This window comes from Rhamphochromis sp. 'chilingali' (genome assembly GCF_963969265.1).
Source record: "Rhamphochromis sp. 'chilingali' genome assembly, chromosome: 1".
NCBI lineage: Eukaryota > Metazoa > Chordata > Actinopteri > Cichliformes > Cichlidae > Rhamphochromis > Rhamphochromis sp. 'chilingali'.
Window position 1 is genome coordinate 36139923 of NC_137929.1, and position 19295 is coordinate 36159217.

Here is a 19295-nt window from a genome sequence, read left to right on the forward strand (position 1 = left end):
ATGGAGCTGTGTATGGACTGTGCTGGGAGGATAAGCAGCTCAGCAGCCTCACAACAAAGAGAAATGAAGGTTCTCAGTCATCCACTTCACAAGGTTTGAAGGTGCAAAATACTGGCACAGCCAGAATTGGGACCCAACTCGTGACAACCTCTTCATTAATCACATATCAGGGCGAGAACGGAGAAGAGCCTGTACCACAACCTGAAAAGGTGGAGGTGTTGTGGAACTTTACTGCCTCCACGCTGTCCTTCTTCAGCAGAACCAGACAGCACCAGAGAGAAGAAATAATCACAATGAAGCTTAAAGTAAGCATCAACAACTGGGACCTGGTCCCATTTGTCCAACTGGGAAAGCAAAATATCCACAGCACAACTCAGCAGCAGGACTGGAAGTGTTCATGTGGGAAAGGATACAACTGGAATTGTAACAGGTACCGGGACAATAGTTCTGGCTACTCCCACCAGTTTGTTTGTTCCTGTGGAAAAGCTCTTAGTGTCACAGAGGTGGTTTGTAAACTTTGCCAATCATAGCTCTGTTTTTTGTTTTTTTCACAAGAGGAATATAAATTTAAGTCACTGATGAATTCAGTGTGATGAATCTTTAGTGATGAATTTGTAAAATTTGAAGAGTAAACAAAATTCAAATCAAACATGAAATGCATATTCGCTTGCATGTTTTACAATTTTACTTATCTTTTGCATTTGGTTCCAATGTAGCAACAAAGTCTTTTAGTTTAAAGTTTTCTGCTTGATTTCAGCTGCAAGTTGAAGATGTTCGTCTCCATCTACTGTTGGTGCTCTCACACAGCTCTTTGGCCTCATTAATGAGAACAAAGAAACTTCTGTTTTTGATACACTGTAAATGATTTGATCAATAATGAATTAAGTTGATGTTCAGTTTGGAATGTTTTTGTTTAGTTAAAGTGTTGACAGTTTTATTTTTTTTTTTAAAATACATAATAAGAAAATAAAGGAACCCAGCAAGGGAACGTCATCCATAAGATATTATGGGAAATTAATAAATGCAATTAGTTGCATCTGATCACCTGTGTTGTTGTTCCTACAATATCATAAAAACTGTAACTGCTCAATCGTGATGTCTGAACTGTTCAGTTAACACAAGAGAACTCTCACTTGGCTAACAGAAAACCTAACTCAATAATGTTTGCTATATTGCATAAATTAACAAAGAAAACACTTGAAATGTTCACCATTAGTTCCAGAAAGAGGTTAGAATACAGAGTGATAAGTAATACATCGCTTTCATTTCCTGTGTACATACTATAAATGATCTAATCAGTAAGTCTGTCACGGACTGCGCTGGCTGGCGTTGGGATGAGGGGAAACAGGACTCAAATGCTGGACTTTGTGTGATGAAAACAGGGCGTTTATTTATTTCCTCTTCCTAGTGTTAGTGTGTCTCCGCTCCTCCCTGTCCCAGCACCCCGTGCTCGCTGCCCTCTCGTTCCCACAATCCTAGGAAAACACAGAGGCAGCCGTCAGAAACACCACAATTGTGGCAGACTAACCTTCACTAACTTGAATAACGTGAAGACACACAACAATCCAGCATCAGAGAGTTCCACCACTCACACACGCACACACACACACACACACACACACACACACACGCACAAGGACAACGAGGGACAGCAACATTAAATATTCAATTCAGTTTGAAGTTGTGGAATGTTTTTATTGACTGGATGAAATTTAACGTGAGTTTTTGAAATATAAAAACCAACCTTTTTTTTTCAACTTTACTCAAATACGACAAGGGGGAAAAAAAGAACAAGTTTACATACAAACAGTGTGAAATGGTGAAATGAACTGTGTGAAAGTAAATCCTGTTAAATGCTCTTCTTCTGAAGCTAACATGAAGGTTGTCTCTACAATAAATCCATTGAACTCCTCGCTTGTAAAAGGAAACACACACTAACTTTGGTTTGATCAGGAGCAGCTGAACCAGGTAAGACAAAAGTATAAATAGATTCAATAACATTTGTGGCTTTAGGTACAGATGCTGTTGCTCATGCAAACAACCACATCACCAACACCACCTGTTGGTTTTGATTCACACTGTTCTTGGATCTACTGTCAGCTGTGAAAAATGTGCACACTGATCAAGGAAATGCTGGGTGTAGGTACAGTAAGGACAGTATGGAGACCTTTGTTTTGGCTCGGTGCTGGGGTGGGATATTCCTGGGGCTGGTGTTAACCAAGGCTGTTATAGTGTGCAGAGCTCTGGTGCTCTTACCAACCTTGCAGTCGTAGCAGTGCTCTGTCCAAGGTGCTGATTTACTCCGATCTTCAGTGTAACAAGATTCATACGGGTCTCTTGAATATTCAGTTCATAGTCAAGCAAATCAGAGAAATACAGGAGGGTGGGAAAAATAATCCGCACAGGATACAAGAACCTTGGTGAGCTGCCGTGTCACATGGGACACACAGTTAGGTTCTGTCATGCGCCAAGGCGCGCGTACACCCAAAGGATCCAAAAGCAGACTCCAATGCGAGCAGAAAAAACGCTTTATTATCTTAACAAAAGGTGATCCGGGATAATCAAAGAAGAAAGCGAGGAACTGAAAAACCCGGGGAAATAAATGACGCGGGGAAGCCGAAATCGGGACCGTGGGAAGCTGCAACAGAAAGGGGAGAAAATTACTAGTGAGCCGGGAAAACAGGGAAACACAACAAGACGGGGTTTGAGTAGCTGGCTTACGATCGGAGTGGGACCGTGGGACTTGGGAAGAGAGTGTGAGAGTCCGTGGAAAGAGAATCCGAGGAGTCAGTGATGAGGACAGGTGATGCACTGGGTGGTCCATGCAAATAGGAGGACAGGCAGGTGGCAGATACAGCACGCCGGATCGAAATCTAGACACACAAAGGCAGAGTTAACGCATTTCAAATGATACATCCGTACAACGCTTTCGCGGGAGGCTAGTTACCACAGAGAGGTGATTAACGGACTGGCGTGGAGCATCCGCGGGGTTAAACAGTCCTGCAGGTAATCGCCCCGGATGGAAAGCAGGTGTGCCGGTGATGGTCCAGCCCGGGGGTGTGTCCACCAGGGCATCGCACACACACTCCTCAGACACAGGACCATGGACCATGACAGGTTCAATCTGGCCTGTGACTCCAAGCTGATCTATCATCCAAATAATTGCTCTCACTTTCAGTGCAAACTACTTGCGCCCACTATTGTCATCACATGCAAATGTTCAGAGCTTGAATGAGGTCAGTAATTTTTGTGCGAGCTAGCTGGTGAGGTTACCTATACTGCTCGGTGAAACTGGCGATTGTATCAGTAGAAGATTGTACGGGAATTGGTGCGTAAGTCTGCTATAAAAAGTGCTTCCTAATACTGCAGATGATCCAGCAAAATCTATCTGGTACTTAATGTGCTCTGTAGCATCCTCAGGTAGTGGATTTTCCAGGGCAACCTTGAGTCTGGCAAATTCTCTGGGCTCCCAAAGCAAAACATGACCAATACATTGGACAGCTGGTCGATACTCTGTCATTTTTCTTTAGAGATTGCTGCTATTGAGCTGGCTCAGATGTCTCTGAAGAATAGGTGTTTGACCACAACAGCAACAGAGGTGCAGTAAGTGGAGTGCAGGCATCAGTTCTTCTGTGCATATCCATCACCTGTTGTTGCAGCCTACAATTATCCTCCATCAAACCTCCTGGGAGGTGCAGGGGTACTTTGAAACAGGTGGTCTGTGTGATCAGGCAGACGTGAATATTGAGCTCCAGCTTCTTGTGGTGAATTCCAGTCTTTAGGAGTGAGCGGAGTCATCCTGGCATATCTCTCTGATAGTCTCTCCACACTGTGATAGGGCTGCTGTTGCTCTGATGAGTAATTTACATAGGGAGTTGAGCAGGAAGAGTGATGTGGCTCTGGTAGAGAAACAGCAGTCTCCAAGCAGGTGTCCGAGTATCTCTGCAGGGTCCGACGTCTGCTGGGCGCCTGCCCTTATGCTGATCTGGGAACATCTTTAGACAAATGCACAGTAAGCACGCTATCAAAATCTCAAGGACCAAATGTTGCAGAGGTTTTAAGGCAGGGGCGTCCAAACCTTTGTCACTGAGGGCCACATACATAAAAATATGGGGCCACTTACTAGAAATTAGGTATATAGCCTTAACTTTAGTGTATTAAAGTTAGAAAAATCACTTAAAAGTGGTCAAATATGTTATATTGTTGAATATGATTAAAGACAAAACTGCCTTCATCACATCTTTCTATGAATGGATCTTGATTCATTTATTCAGAAAAAGCTTTGGTAGCTCATTCTCAGAACAGCAGCCTCAGATTTCTTCTTAGACAGAAGATTTACAGCACAGAGAAAAACAATAAAGGGGAAAATGGGACGGGTACATTTCAAGCTTGTTATTTTAGTTATTAGGCTTAGAAACACGCCCATTAATGTTGGTTTGAAACCGTTATCAACATTAACAGACTGAACTGGACTTAATAACAGGAGTGCATATAATTTTAGTAAATTATTCTGGTGAGTATCAGCTGCGCTGGGTATGTAAATCGGGCCTAAAGTGCTCGTGCTCTCGTCCACTCCCCCCAAAACAATTAGCAGCTGTGCGGCGTCTGTGGCATCGGTGCTCTCATCGCATGCGATGGAGTAAAAATCAAAAGCACAGCTTTATCAGACAGTTGCAGTTTAATGTTGGCTGACGAGTCTTCAATGCGGTGCACAACTGTTTCTGGACATGCTGACGTTGCTGAAGTCCTGCACTTTTTCGGTGACTCTGAAAAAGGCTTGCCATGTCTTGCGATGAGTTGGGCGACCTCATAGCTGGCTATTGTAGCCTTTTCCTTGACCTTTTGAGCACAAAAAAAATACTGTTACTGTCCCTGTAGGAGAGCTACCCTTTGGTTTAATTTCTGCTCTCGCTCAGCACCAGTGTAGGATGCATAGGCCTGATGTTTGGTTTCATAATGACACCGTACATTATACTCTTTCATAACTGCCACACTTCCCCTTGAATTCTTTGAAGAAATAGTCACTCTCCCACCATGTCTGAAATTTTCTGCACTCACTTTCTACCTTTCGCTTCTTTGGTTCTGCCATGTTTATTAACTTGGGGTAAATTTCTTCTGTGACTGTCCTTTTTGGTGGAGCAACTGCCTTGATCAACAGTAGCTCCCCCTGGTGTTAAAACTAAGAAGTGCAATACACTCAAGCAAAAGTTGAAGTGCGGGCCATATGCTATTCTATTTATAAAATTACTTGCGGGCCAATTAAAAATGGACGCAGTTGGCCCGCGGGCCGTAGTTTGGACACCCCTGTTTTAAGGAGTAGATTTGCCAGATCATAATCAATGTGGCCACCAGGGGGCATCAGTTAGGATGCAAATCCATTATTGAAATAAAGTGCAAATAACACTTCTGCTCTTGTTTCTAAGTAGAGTGATGTGGTTCTCCTACAAGGAATAAATGACATAATGAACAGATTGCTGTCTGCTGCACAAGCATGCATTGTAACATATAATTAGACATGAACTTATCTCTCTACTGCTGATTTCTTGAACATAATACAAAGAAATAAATTCTTTATGGTATATAGTCCTTCCTTGCGATATATTTACACAGTACACCAACATTAAAAGTATTACCTATGCAGGTCATATACCCTTGAAGTTCAAACAACAAAAAAGTCCATACTTTTGCAGTCAGACTTGACTTGTTTTAGCAGTACAAAGTGCAATATATAAAATAACACCGGTTGCAAGGTGGTTAGCACTGTTGCTTAACAGCAAGAAGGGCCTGGGTTCCATTCCACTATCAGGCCAGGGGCTTTCTGTGGGGAGTTTGCATGTTCTCCCTGTGTTTGCATGAGTACTCTGGCGTCCTCCAACAGTCCAACAGATAGGTTAATTGGAAACTCTAAATTGCTTAAAGGTGTGAATGCTGGTCTATCTCTATGTGACAGACTGACGATCTTTTCAGGGTGCACCCTGTCTCTTGCCCTAAGACAGCTAGTAAAGGCCTCAGCGCCCCCAACGACCCTGAAAAGGACAACCGTAAGTGAATGGATAGAACACAATCAAAACTGTTGTACAGTGCTGTAGTGAGTGGATCATCAAAGAGCAGCAGAGTCAGAAGACTTGACAAAGAAACAAAAGATTTTATTTATTTAAAACCAACAAAAAAATGAAGAAATACAGAGGAAGCCCACATGTCCCACTTTCACAATTTTTAACATTTGTGGATCTACCTGAAGCTGGCAGCGTAAAATTTGTCTCAAAATCCAACATGGGCATATAACGTGATCTGTGTGTATCAGGAGATTTAAGGATTTGTTACCTGGAGAGGATGTTATCTGTAGTTTTTGTTTTTGAACAAGAAAATTATCTGATTCATGAAGCTGAAGCTGTATTATGTATAAATTACCAGTAAAAAAAAAAACAGTATTTACTCAGAGTTGGATGTACGCATTTATAAAATAGTTTTGTGTAGTGATGCCCAGATGAAGCCTCATGAAGCCTTGAAGGTCCAGCATATTCCACATAATAGTTGTCATTTTCTTCACAGTTTCATAGTTGTTCGTAACCTGTAGTCAGTTTAGCTGTAGTCTTCTGTTTTTCTCCTTAGTGTTCTTGTTGTTTGCCTTCATTCAGCCCTAATAAAGGATTGCTTTGATTTGCAAACCAGCTGCGTCTCCTGCAGTGTCTGCTCTTGGGTTCATTTAAAAAATACATAGCACACCCCACCGTGACAATGGATGTCTTGACACACCCTCCAAAAGCCTCAGCACAGTGTCCACCAGCATTAGTTTTATTTGTTTGAGAGGAAAAATTCTAGAGAGAGCAACAAGGATTTTATTGAACACTACTGATCATTTTAAACTTATCGAAACAGGACATACTGCTAAAAAAAAACAAAAAAACAAAACATGTATGAAAACATCCAGACGAATCCACAAACAGGAAACCAGCAAAGAAGACCTGTCAAACACATGATCAGATATAAATCATAAAAATCCTCTTGCTCTTCATAGTTTGTGCTGAAGTATCACTGACTTTTTTTTTTTTTTAAAACTAGAGTATCATAGCTGCAGACTCTGTGTGTTTAACACCCAAATATGGGCACACATTTTTATTGGCACTACATTAATAAATTATCAGTTCCAGAGAGAACTGCCTGGTTATTGTTAGATTTGTATTGTTGATTGTCATTTATGCTTAGAAATATTTACTTATATATGCTTAGAGTTTTGTAATTAGTTGTAGATTGGTAGAAGTTTTGATCCTTGATAGTCTGCAAACTTTGTGTGTATTAGACAGCACTTTGGGAGCATGAGAGGTCATACCGTGTCTTATTATTTTATGGTAGGATTAACGTAGTTGCGTCTGTTCTAGTCTAAGTGCTCTTTGTTTAGATGAACTGCAGGACTTCCTCACCGTGTTATCTAGGATGAACCATCTAGGGTGAGGGGGAGGCTACCCTCTTCCTGACCAAGAATGTTTGACCCTTTGATCAGCAGTCCACACACACACACACACACACACACACACACACACACACACACACACACACACACACACACACACACACACAGGCAAGGTACTCTTTGTTTGTATGTAGACGTCGTATGTTAATGAACCTATGCATATTCATGTAACCTCAATAAAAGGACAGTGTATGGGAGAACGGACGAGAGCTACTGGGGTCAAGCGAAGGAACGGCGTTTGTCCGGTTCTCTCCCGTGCACGAGTACCATGAAGAAGTTTGCCTACTTGTGTCTTGCTTAGCAGTGTAATTATATTGTCTTCAACGTTCCAGCGGATGGGTTCAAGCTACAAACCTAACATTAATTGGTCCTTCGATGCCGGATCCCTGGGATCGCATTCACCGAGGGGGGGGAGGCACGCTGAAAGACTGATGTCAGCCAGGAAGTTCCTGTGGATTCGCTGTCTGTCTTTCTCCTCGATGAATGGCGATCGGCGGGATTCAGGCTGATATTACACGCTAAGCAACGCCAAGTAAGTTTAAAGAGGCCGACTCTATAACCGTGTCGTTGTGCAGTCTCCGCCATTTTGTGAGGCGTTGAGAAGTTCGCTGCTTTGTGGAGCGATAACTGGGTTAGTGTCCCGAAAAAGAAGTTTTGGTTAAATCGCCCAAGGGTCCCAAGCGTCCGGTGAGTGTCCGGTTTTGAAATCGCCCTGGGTGTGTGTCCCGAGCGTCCCTTCATTGGGTTTAGTCGCGCGAGTGGGTGAGCGTCCCACAACTGGGTCAGGGTCCCGAGCGGTCCGGTGTGAGTCCGGAGTAGGCCTATTTTGTGTTGTTGTCATTGTTGTCGTCGTCGTCGTTTTTGTTGTTGTTGTTGTGTGAGTGTGTGCGGAGCAGAACACGTGGTCTGTAACACCGACTGTTGTTGTTATCATGGGTTTCTAAGCAACCAAGAGTGAGTTAGAGGGAGAAAGACGTTTGTGCTGGACTTTGCTCCTGGCAGCACAAAGTATTTATGTATAAAAGAGAGAGAGCGAAGGCTCCACAGCTGCGTGGGTGCACGCGAATGCGGTCGCGCGGGTTTCACGCGGACCTGAGCCGTGCGGTTAATCGCAGGCTTATAAATGGAAGAGATTCAAATGTTAGAAGTTTTCAGAAAACACACCAGCCTTGAAGAGTGTGTGGAAAAGGCCAGCCCACATCAGCAGCTGTGCTCTGGTGGGTGGCTTTCCCCCCACCCCTTCCTGACACAAAATGTTAACAGCCTGTGTGCCAAACCATTGAGGTGGATAGTTGTTAAAAGTAACCTACATTAAACTTGTGGTTGCTTAAATTCAGTACAATGACATGTGAGGTGAAGTGATATAGGTAAATATTTAAACTAATGAAGTGCATAGAGGCACTTGACCTGTGTGGAAGACGGTCGTCTTGTTATGAGCCATTGTTGAGATATAGAGCACATCTGTGAAAACAACTAATATGCTCAACCCTGTATGAAACATCTAAAAATACATGATGGAGAAGCTGTGTTGAATATGTAAGTGTAAGACTTTGCCACTGTGGGCAGAGCATGCAACTACTGTGTGATGTCGCGTTGCAGTTTTGTTTTTGTTTTTTGAGCTGATGAGCAAGCTACACATTATCAGATCAAGAGCTGTCTGAGAACTACTCAAAGAGAGGGAAACAGAGAGTGTGCAGCGTTTCCATGAGCAGTTTTTCTGCACCTTGACTCGTGTGTGTGTGTGTGTAGCATCAGCATCATGTTTTTGTTTATTTGTTTTGTTGGATTAAAAATAATTAAATAAACTGGTGATCATGCTTATGGATCACCATGGCACATATCTCCAGCCATATGGTTTATTTATGCAGATGAAAAAGTGAGTGTGAATGTGTCTGACATCACAGTGTTTTTGTGCGCTGTGTAAAAGTAATTGCCTTTGATTGTGAGTGAGAGCGGTGATTCTGCAGGTCACCAGCTATTGTAACGAAAAAAAAAAAAAGAGTGAAAAAGAAAAATCATAGGAAAAAGGTTTTGTGTTGATCAGCCAAAAACAACTACAATTTCATTTTCTGCTTTTAAGAAAAGACTGTTCACAAAAACACACACAGAGAGAGATGTGTGTTGATTAAGCAGTGATGATAATAATGAAATGTCTTAGTTTGTCACTTTCAGGTGAAAAGCAGACCTGAATCAATTTTCCACATGCAGCGGTCGGAAGAAAGTTATAGTTTAACATCATTGGAAACATGCAGGCCAAGTTTCTGGCTGACTTATTTACAGTGCCATGTGTTTCTCAACCTCACAAGCGAGCTCACTCCTCCCTGAAGATAAGGAATGCAGCTCCAAAGCAATAACATGATAAAGAGACAGCAGCAAGTCCTGAGCACAAAAAGTCCCAGCAAAGCAGCAGCAATGTGGATAAACAGCAGCAGAAGAAGAAAGCAAACCCATCTTCCTGTCTGATTGGTTGAATTTCACGGAGGGGCGAGCAAGATGGCAGCGTGAAGAGGAGTTTTTGTTTGAGTTCTCAGCACGAGACACTTATTTGACGTCTTTCTGGCCTTCGGGACTTTTTTTGGAGATCAGCACGCTAAACTTGCTGGATCTGAGGCCAGGGTCTGCGGCGGCAGCATGTTGAAATGCTCAAAAAGGACTGAGTGACTCGGGCAAGCCACATGCGGCTAGCGACATGAAAGAAATGGACCCTTCATGATGCGTTCAACGTGCCAGCACTGTGGTGGGAAAGGCTCCATCATAAACACGCCCTGCGCCGAGGTTCAGGCCAAGAAGAAGAAGACGATGACTTCCAAGCCCAAGAAGGTCGGCCTCAGCGTGGGCGAGCTGATTGTGAAAGCCGTGGCCGCTTCCAAGGAGCGCAACGGCCTGTCTGTGGCCGCTCTCAAGAAGGCTCTGGCTGCCGGAGGCTACGATGTGGACAAGAACAAGGCCCGTGTCAAGACCGCCATCAAGAGCCTGGTGGCGAAGGGCACCAGGACCTCCGGATCCTTCAAGATGAACAAGGCTACTGAGAGCAAAGCCAAGAAGCCCGCCGCAGCCAAAGCCAAGAAACCGGCAGCAGCTGCTAGGAAGTCGCCCAAGAAGGCAGCAGCAGCACTTCAGCTACTAGACAGGACAAAGCTGAAGGAGAACTGCCGGGACTGTTGAAGAGGGAGAGGACAAAAGAGTGAGAGGACAACAGAGTGAGAAGACTAGGTGAGAACACATAGGAATTATTTAATGTGGGAAATCAAAATTTGGGTTAGCAAACCTGGGGAAAAGAAAACTGACTGCTTAAGTTGGAAAATTGAGACGGAGTCTGAAACATTGCGAAAATAGAAACATATACAAAATCACACACACACAAGCAGAACATGCATTAACCCTACTAACAATTCCAAACACAAAATGACTCATGAAGACTCATAGCACATTAGTTAAGAAATGATTAAATAATAGCAGAGAAATGTGTAGGAAAGGCAGCTTTAAGAACATGCTCTGCTGGAGATGCAGCTCCACAGACATTGATTAAACCTGCCTAATAACACAAACCCATGCAATGAAAATTAGCTTGTTATCTTTCATCAGTGTTACAATAGTGTCAATTTAGCAGACACTTGTTATCAAATGCTGAATTTATCCTAAAGAAAAAAATTGACTCTCCAAGTTGCAGGACAACAGTTTAACTTTTGTGAGAAAAAAGATCCTGGTTTGACCAACCAGTGATCAGACAATAAATTTAGTTGTTAAAATGGTAAATTGGGAGAAGCTTCCTGTTTGATTGAGGCAGCACATGTAATTTACTGTATGAGGGAAATTGTCTTTTGTGATACTATTTTGAACATGCTTTTCTGTCGTCCTGTCAACTTAGTGGGTTAATAGCTGATATGCAAATTAGTTGATCGGTTTTAGATTAATGAAAGGTGACTGAATTCTAGTATGAGTGAATGAGATGTGTTGGAGTTGTTGTGTGTTGAGTGGAGACTCTAAAACACTGAGTTTCCTGCTTTGATGTGCGAGTGAATCCTGTATTTAGATACACAACTCTGAATACGTCAGAACAGACTGTTTTGTGAAGTGCATGACAACATGTCACATGTTTTATGATGAAGGGAAAAGGGAAATTGAATAAAATAGATCTGTGGCCTAAATGAGTGAAGAGCACAGACCTGGTAATTAAACTCATAGCTAATAAGACATTAGGATTATGTTGTGTGTTGTGCAGCTGATGGTTGATTTGGAGTGAATCTAGCTGATGATTTTTCTTTTGGTGTGAAGTTGAGCCTGCCGATTAGTATGATGGTATGATAAACCATGCTAATGGTATGATTTACCCTCCTGAGATGAGGAGCTTGTGTCATGACTTAACAAGGCCTTTTTATTTTGATACTTTCACAGTGCACTGAGAGTTTGGTTTGATAATCTCTGTTATTTTTTATTTTTCATTTTTGAACAAGCACTGATTTTTGCTTGTGAATTTCTTTTCTTTGAGCAGATCTGCAAGTCGGGAATTAAAAGCGTTACACGTCGTCAAGAAAATTGTTGCAAGTGAGTTTCTCCACATTTAAAATGGGTTCAGGAGAAAGCCACTTATTTGGGACAATTAGGAAATGAGAGTCCCCCCCAAAAAGGATTCAACGAGGAAATCCAGTCTAAATTATTTTTCTTTTTGAAATAACGTCGTTTTGCTGAGCGTGGAAACGAATGCGATGATAATTTCCACAATTAGCAAAAGAAGGAACCACTGAGTGAATGAGTAAGAATTTTAAAATATCTGACTGACTGACTGAACATGATTGTGTGAAGCTAACCCCCACCTGACAAAGGTGCAGATGAACCCATGTGTTTCCTTTTACAGGAGCAGAAAGATGACAGCAACACTCGAGGTTGCATGATGATTTAACCTTTTAAATGCCATTTTCTGTGTCTGTGCATTTATCAGGTGTGTTATTCATAGGCTTGAGTTGCTCACAGAGATATCTGTGACAAAGTATGCATACGCCTGCGCAAGCGCTAATATTTGCATTTTCTTTTCTTACAGCATGCCAGTTCTTCATGTGAATTGATGATGCGATTTATACCAGGACAACTGGTTGATGTTTTTTCCTACTACAGGATTTCTGGGTTTATGTGTGAGGAAAACTGTGTTTACAGGTTATGAGTGGTGATGCTGTTGCATTGTGTTGATGGGAAAATGTGAAGGTTACTTTGATAATGTGAATAACCTGTGTGAAATTTCCTGTGTTGAGAACTGGTGTTACTTCTTTCCACAGCTAGGGTTGACTTTATGGTGTTTTTATGGCACCTCTGTAACCTGTTGACCTGTGTCTGACCTCTGTCTGACTACAGTCAATGTGTATTGCTAATGTTAGTTTCTTTGAGAATGCTGTGGAAGATTCAGCTGAACCGGACAAGTGACATGAGTAAAACAAATAAGAGATACAGTGTTTCTGGGATAGTTTGATATGGGCTCATTAGCTGGCCACTTTTGAGCCCATAGTAATATATAAGTGGAGTGACTTTGCTTAAGAGCAGTCACCGATTACATTAATGTTGCCTGAGTACATGGGATAATCCATGTCTGAGGCGACTTATGAAAATAATTGTAGTTTACTGATTTGAGAAAACCTGCACATGACACTTGTCTTGCTGATGTTGAATGCTTCTTGTCCTTATGATACAATTGTTTACAGGTATGAAGTTTGATTTTACTTCCAGATTTTGTTTTCCAGGCCATGATGGTGTGTATGCAGGCTCCTGGGAGAGCCAGGTGTTAAGCAAACTTAATATGCAAAGCACACTAACATTTTCATTGCAGGATTATGGGTCCAGGGTGGTGCTGCTCCAGGGGAGGAGATGCCCTGATGTTGCCTGGGATATGATCTAGCTAATCTTTTTCTTTAAGACTGGAATCCAGGTTTGGTGAGTTGACGCATGGGTGTGTCCATGCGTCAAGAGGAGGGGTCCAAGGATTAACATTAAACAATGTTTACTATTATTGTTGCAGTGATTTGTGTGATTAGCCGTTTTATTTACAAATATTAAACCTATGCAAGTGGTGCACCCATGTTCAGATGAGGCTTTGATGGCCTATAAGTGAAGTTCACTGAACTAAAGAATGTGGTTTGATGATTGTTGACATACTCTCCAAATAGTTTGTCTTCCTAGCAAGGAAATACAGGTGCAGCAGTAATCTCCTGAGAAATCTTCAGAGGCCCAGTGAGAAGCGCATAGCTGACAGGACCAGGCAGTGGTTGAGGTCAAAGATCAAGCTGATTGGGGCCCATCATGAAATCAGACCTTGGAGCCACAGCAAGGACCATGAAACTGCCTGCAAAATAGAGGAGAGGATTGTCCACAAGATGGGAGAGAGGCTTCAGGAGGATCAGAGATCATCTTCAGCACAGCAGACATCACACAGAGAGCTGTGCTACTAAGCTTCCAGGAAATCAAGAGGAGACTTCCCACAGCAAGATTTTAAATAAAATGAAAGATTCAATATTGACGCTGAGGAAGACGACTAAGGTGTACGACGTGCTCTGCCTTAAACCTTCAGCAGCGTTGGAACATGAAAACTCGTGGGATGAGGGGAGCGTGCCAAGCTCCATCGACAGCGCAGAAGGAGTTCGAGGATGACATCATGATTCTGTGAAAGCACAGGAACCAGAAGCTATGGTGGTGATGACAGCAGTTTCCTATGAACATCACCTAATGCTGTGCCACTATACTGTGCATACGATGACACTCTGAAGGCTGCTGGGATCATAACAGCAGTAAGATGACGGAACCCAGCACCCTTTCCACAGAGAGCTTTTTCTGCAGAGCGTGGACAATGGCAGAGTCATAAATATCCCCCTCACAAGACGAAGGTCTGAAGTCAGGTGATGGGGGCTGGTAAGAGGCCATAAAACTAGAGTGCTGAGAGGTCTGCAGCTTGGAAATAGCTGAGACCCATGTTGACGAACAACAAAACCAACTGGTATGTTTGAATGTCTATTCTACATACATTTGGACTCTGGTCCTATGGACAGTGATGGAAACAACTGGAAGAGACATTCATGACGCCCTGCAGAGCTTAAACCACTCTGCAGAGAGACATGTGATGTGCACACCCGGAGGAAGCACCACCAAGCTGAGATGTTTTTGAAAATGTTACTTTTTTAGTTTCACTATTAAATTAACAATTTCTTTGGTTGCTCGTAAGATGCAGTTTGCCATGAGATGAGCTCAATGAATGGGGTAACTGCTAATACATTTATTAAACTGTGTACCTTTTCAGTAATTTAGGGTGATTTGACATATGCTGAGTATAAAAAGGTTTGCATTGAAACTGTCAGACATGAGGTATTCATACCTGGGAACTTTTCAAGCATAAAGGTCAAAAAGGGGGGAAATGTTAGATTTGTATTGTTGATTGTCATTTATGCTTAGAAATATTTACTTATATATGCTTAGAGTTTTGTAATTAGTTGTAGATTGGTAGAAGTTTTGATCCTTGATAGTCTGCAAACTTTGTGTGTATTAGACAGCACTTTGGGAGCATGAGAGGTCATACCGTGTCTTATTATTTTATGGTAGGATTAACGTAGTTGCGTCTGTTCTAGTCTAAGTGCTCTTTGTTTAGATGAACTGCAGGACTTCCTCACCGTGTTATCTAGGATGAACCATCTAGGGTGAGGGGGAGGCTACCCTCTTCCTGACCAAGAATGTTTGACCCTTTGATCAGCAGTCCACACACACACACACACACACACACACACACACACACACACACACACACACACACACACACACACACACAGGCAAGGTACTCTTTGTTTGTATGTAGACGTCGTATGTTAATGAACCTATGCATATTCATGTAACCTCAATAAAAGGACAGTGTATGGGAGAACGGACGAGAGCTACTGGGGTCAAGCGAAGGAACGGCGTTTGTCCGGTTCTCTCCCGTGCACGAGTACCATGAAGAAGTTTGCCTACTTGTGTCTTGCTTAGCAGTGTAATTATATTGTCTTCAACGTTCCAGCGGATGGGTTCAAGCTACAAACCTAACAGTTATCTTCTCAGGAACAAAAACAACTTAAAAGTAATCATTTCAAAACAGCTGCAGTCAAACTGAACTGACTCCACCCCTTTAGTGTTCGGTGGAAGCACTGCATGAAAATATCTGCCTGAAAATTTACCACAAAAGTGCGTTGGAGGGAGTAAACAAGCAAAGAAGGAGCAAAATTCAAAATTTTATCAAACTGCAGAAAGAAACAAAAACTTTATTGAAGACTCAATAATATTCAAATACTGAAGAAGAACCTTCTGCTGAAAACATCAACATGGATCCACAAACTATCCTCTGTGACATGTGTGCAGAGGACAGGAAACCAGCAAAGAAGACGTGCATGAAGTGTGAGATCTCCATGTGTGTCCAGCACCTCCAGGCCCACCTGACCACACCTGTGTTACTGCAGACTCATCCTCTGACTGAACCCATGGCTTTATGTGGGAACACCAAATGTTCTCAGCACGGCAAGCTCCTGGAGTACTACTGCTTGGACGACATGACCTGTGTGTGTGTTTCCTGCGCCATTGAGGACCAGCACCGCCTACACAATATGAAGACCTTCTCCACAGCCCACAAAGAGCTCCTGGAGAAGCTGAAAGCTGAGCAGCTGATCTTACAGGAGAAAACAGACGATGAGAATGTGAGTCTGGAAAAGTGGGAGAAGAGTGAAAGAGAGAAGCTGGGTGGCTGCAGTGTGCGTCTGATTGAGGCTGTGACTAAGCTGTGTGACATCTCTCTGACCAGCGTCCAGAGCTCAGTCTCTGCTCGTATGGTGTCCCTGAAAACCAGCAAGAGCAGCCTGGAAGCAGCACAGAAGGAGAAGGACACCTTCAGTTTCCTGCAGATGTATTCTCAGGTGCAGCAGGATGTGGAGAAGGCCAAAGCTGTGGATCTGAGAAAAGGGCTGGAGCCGGGCAGCCATCGGGACAAACTGGTTGAGGAGATAAGACAGAATGGGGAGAAGATGGTGAAGCAAGCGTCTCAGTTCTGGGGATCATTGCTGACTCTGGTTGATCCTGAGCACCACCAGGAGCTTGTTCCCACTGATTCACACCTGATCTTTGAGCCACAGTCTCTGGGTCCTGGCATGTCGCTGTCCACTGACAACAGGAAGGTTTTCCACAGTCAGTGGATGAAATTTTGTTCTTCTAACTTGTTCCTCATTAAGGGTACAGTTCTTGTTCCTGACTTTAAGAGATGGGTGATCAGCATTTCCAAAGACTGTGACTGGACCATCGGTTTATGTGACGACACTTATGCAGCCAGTATGAAGGATGGAAATGTCTATGGCCTACGCTGCCAAGGTAACCAGCTTTTCTCTCTCACAACAGAGTCTAGTTTGGTTATGATTCAAAGTGAACATTCAATGTTTTTTGGGATGCCGAAAATTGAAACGCCCCAACAGCATTATAAGGTTTCCCAACAAGTGATCAACACTCCAGGTGGAAATGTGGAACCACAGATGACCAGACCACAAATAGTGGAAGTTGTGTGGAGCTTTCCAGACTCATTATCATTCTTCAGCAGGATCGGGCAGCACCAGAGAATAAACTTACTCACAGTAACAATCAGCTCTACCAGCTCAGACCTCAAGCCTTTTGTTTGTCTCCAGGGTTTAGAAAAGGAAGCGACAAATGAGTTCACCTTCAGTTCAACGACATCTCAATTTGGAGGATTTTCACAACAATATCAGAATCAGTCGAAATGCTCATGTAGGAAGTTTAAATCTGGTCATGGATTGTATTATGGAACATCTTTAGGCTCCAAGTCTTCCCAGTCAATCTGCTCTTGTGGAAAGATTATTGGTTCCCCACCAATCACAGCGGTGCTTTGTGAACTTCTGTAAATAACACCCATGCTGTTGTCCAAAACCCACATTCTGGATCATAGCTCCAGCTACTCCCACCAGTCTGTTTGTTCCTGTGGAAAAGCTCTTAGTGATGACAGAGATGGTTTGTAAACTTTGCTAATTGTAGATCTATTCATTATTTTATTTTTCCTTTCAGCAGATGAATGTAAGTGTAACTGACCGATAAATTCAGTATGATGCTTTTTTGTGATTAAATTGTTACATTTTGACCGAACAAAATTCAAATGAAATATGAAATGTATATTTTCTTGCATGTTTTTCCAGTTTTAATAATTTCTAACTTTTGCATTTGGTTTGGTAATGGGGTTTGGGATGCAGAAAATTTTCATTGTAATTATTTCCCCTCCCTGGTGCTGTCTTGCTACTCTTATCATAATATTTTCTACCCTCCTCATGGTAATTGTTCCTGTGGAAAATGATTGATGGTGAAAACATCACAAAGACGGTTTGTAAACTTTGGTAGTTCGAACTCTGCTGATGTTTTTTTCCACTCACCAAATATTTATTAATGTATCCGATTTAGTTTCTGTCACAGGAATGTACATCATATGTCATACATCACATCATATTCATTAAATGAACCTCTTTTTGGTTAATTATATATGTTTAGCTTTGGTATTTGCTTCTAATGCACCAACTAATTATTTTCGTTTGAACCGTTTCTGCTTTATTTCCCATGCAAGTTGAATATGTTTGTCTCCATCTACTGGTGGTACTCTCACATTGTACATTGTACAGCCAGAGTTGATTTATACAATGTAAATGATCTGATATATAACAGAGTATATTTTAATATGTGGAATGCTTTTATTTTTCTGATTAACTCAAGCAAGAATCAGAATCAGAATCAGAAAGGGTTTATTGCCAAATGTTGAGCAGGTTTACAACATTAGGAAATTGCTGCGGTGCTTCAGTGAACACTGCATTTTTAAGTTTTTTAATATCAAATTTTGTTTATTAAAGTTGCCAGTTTATTATATACATTTCTTTCTCTATTAAAGGTTGAACAAAGGATTTTGGGTCTTTTAGTTTTAACCAGTAAAAATTCAGTATTGAAAACTGAGTGTACACCACACTAGTTATATTTATTCATTTTTAATCACATACATTTGCAAGTCCTGTCTGTTATGACCAGAATATTATGATTTTTTTGTCTTGTTTAGTGATTATGCTTATTTGCATCAAAATGATTATGCGGTCTTAGTTGTGCAAAAACGTGAACTGAGAAAATGTGAATTCAGGATAAACGCATGATAAGCTTTTGTGCTAAACTATCATCGCCTTATCGCTGCCTTAATTTCGACATTTGTTTTGCTTTTATCATAAGTCCATGTCTTTTCTACTTTATCACAAAAGTGTGTTTGCAAGTTAAACTTTGGTGGGTGTCTCTGTGTTGACACATCCATATTTATGCTGTGAAATTTGTCTGACTCCACCTGTTCAGTTTTTGTTTTAATGGTACAAAGTGCAATATGTGACAACATTAATCTAAACTGCAGTGCCACTGGGCATAATACAGACTGAGAGACGAGGTTGGGACATTCTACAGTAGATCAAACTGGAGTGAAACAAAGAGCAGCAAGGACTTCTCTCAGGAGGACTGAATAATATTCAACAAATCTGATCAGGACATTCTGATTTTTTAAAGTCTGAAAACATTTAGATGGATCCACAAACTATCCTCTGTGACATGTGTGCGGAGCACAGCAAACCTCTTTATTAATCTTTTATTACTTTAATCATAAGAACTATTCCATGCTTCACTGAGGGGGTTCATGAACTTTGCCAATCCTAACTCTCCAGATCCTTTTGGTTGTTTGTGTAACTGAATGAGAATAAAGGTAATTGAATAAGTGTCTGTCAGATTAATGCATTTTGATGCATCTTTATGGATTAACTAT

General features: G+C 41.9%; 1 protein-coding gene across 1 annotated transcript; it reads left to right on the forward strand.

The window, feature by feature from the left end:
- Positions 1-15795: 15795 nt before the first annotated feature.
- On the forward strand, positions 15796-17162 carry LOC308407910 (uncharacterized protein; the record flags this gene model as incomplete). Its single annotated transcript, XM_080899865.1, has 2 exons — positions 15796-16828; positions 17137-17162. The coding sequence occupies 2 exons, from the start codon at positions 15796-15798 to the stop codon at positions 17160-17162; spliced, it is 1059 nt and encodes a 352-aa protein (XP_080755991.1).
- Positions 17163-19295: the final 2133 nt, after the last annotated feature.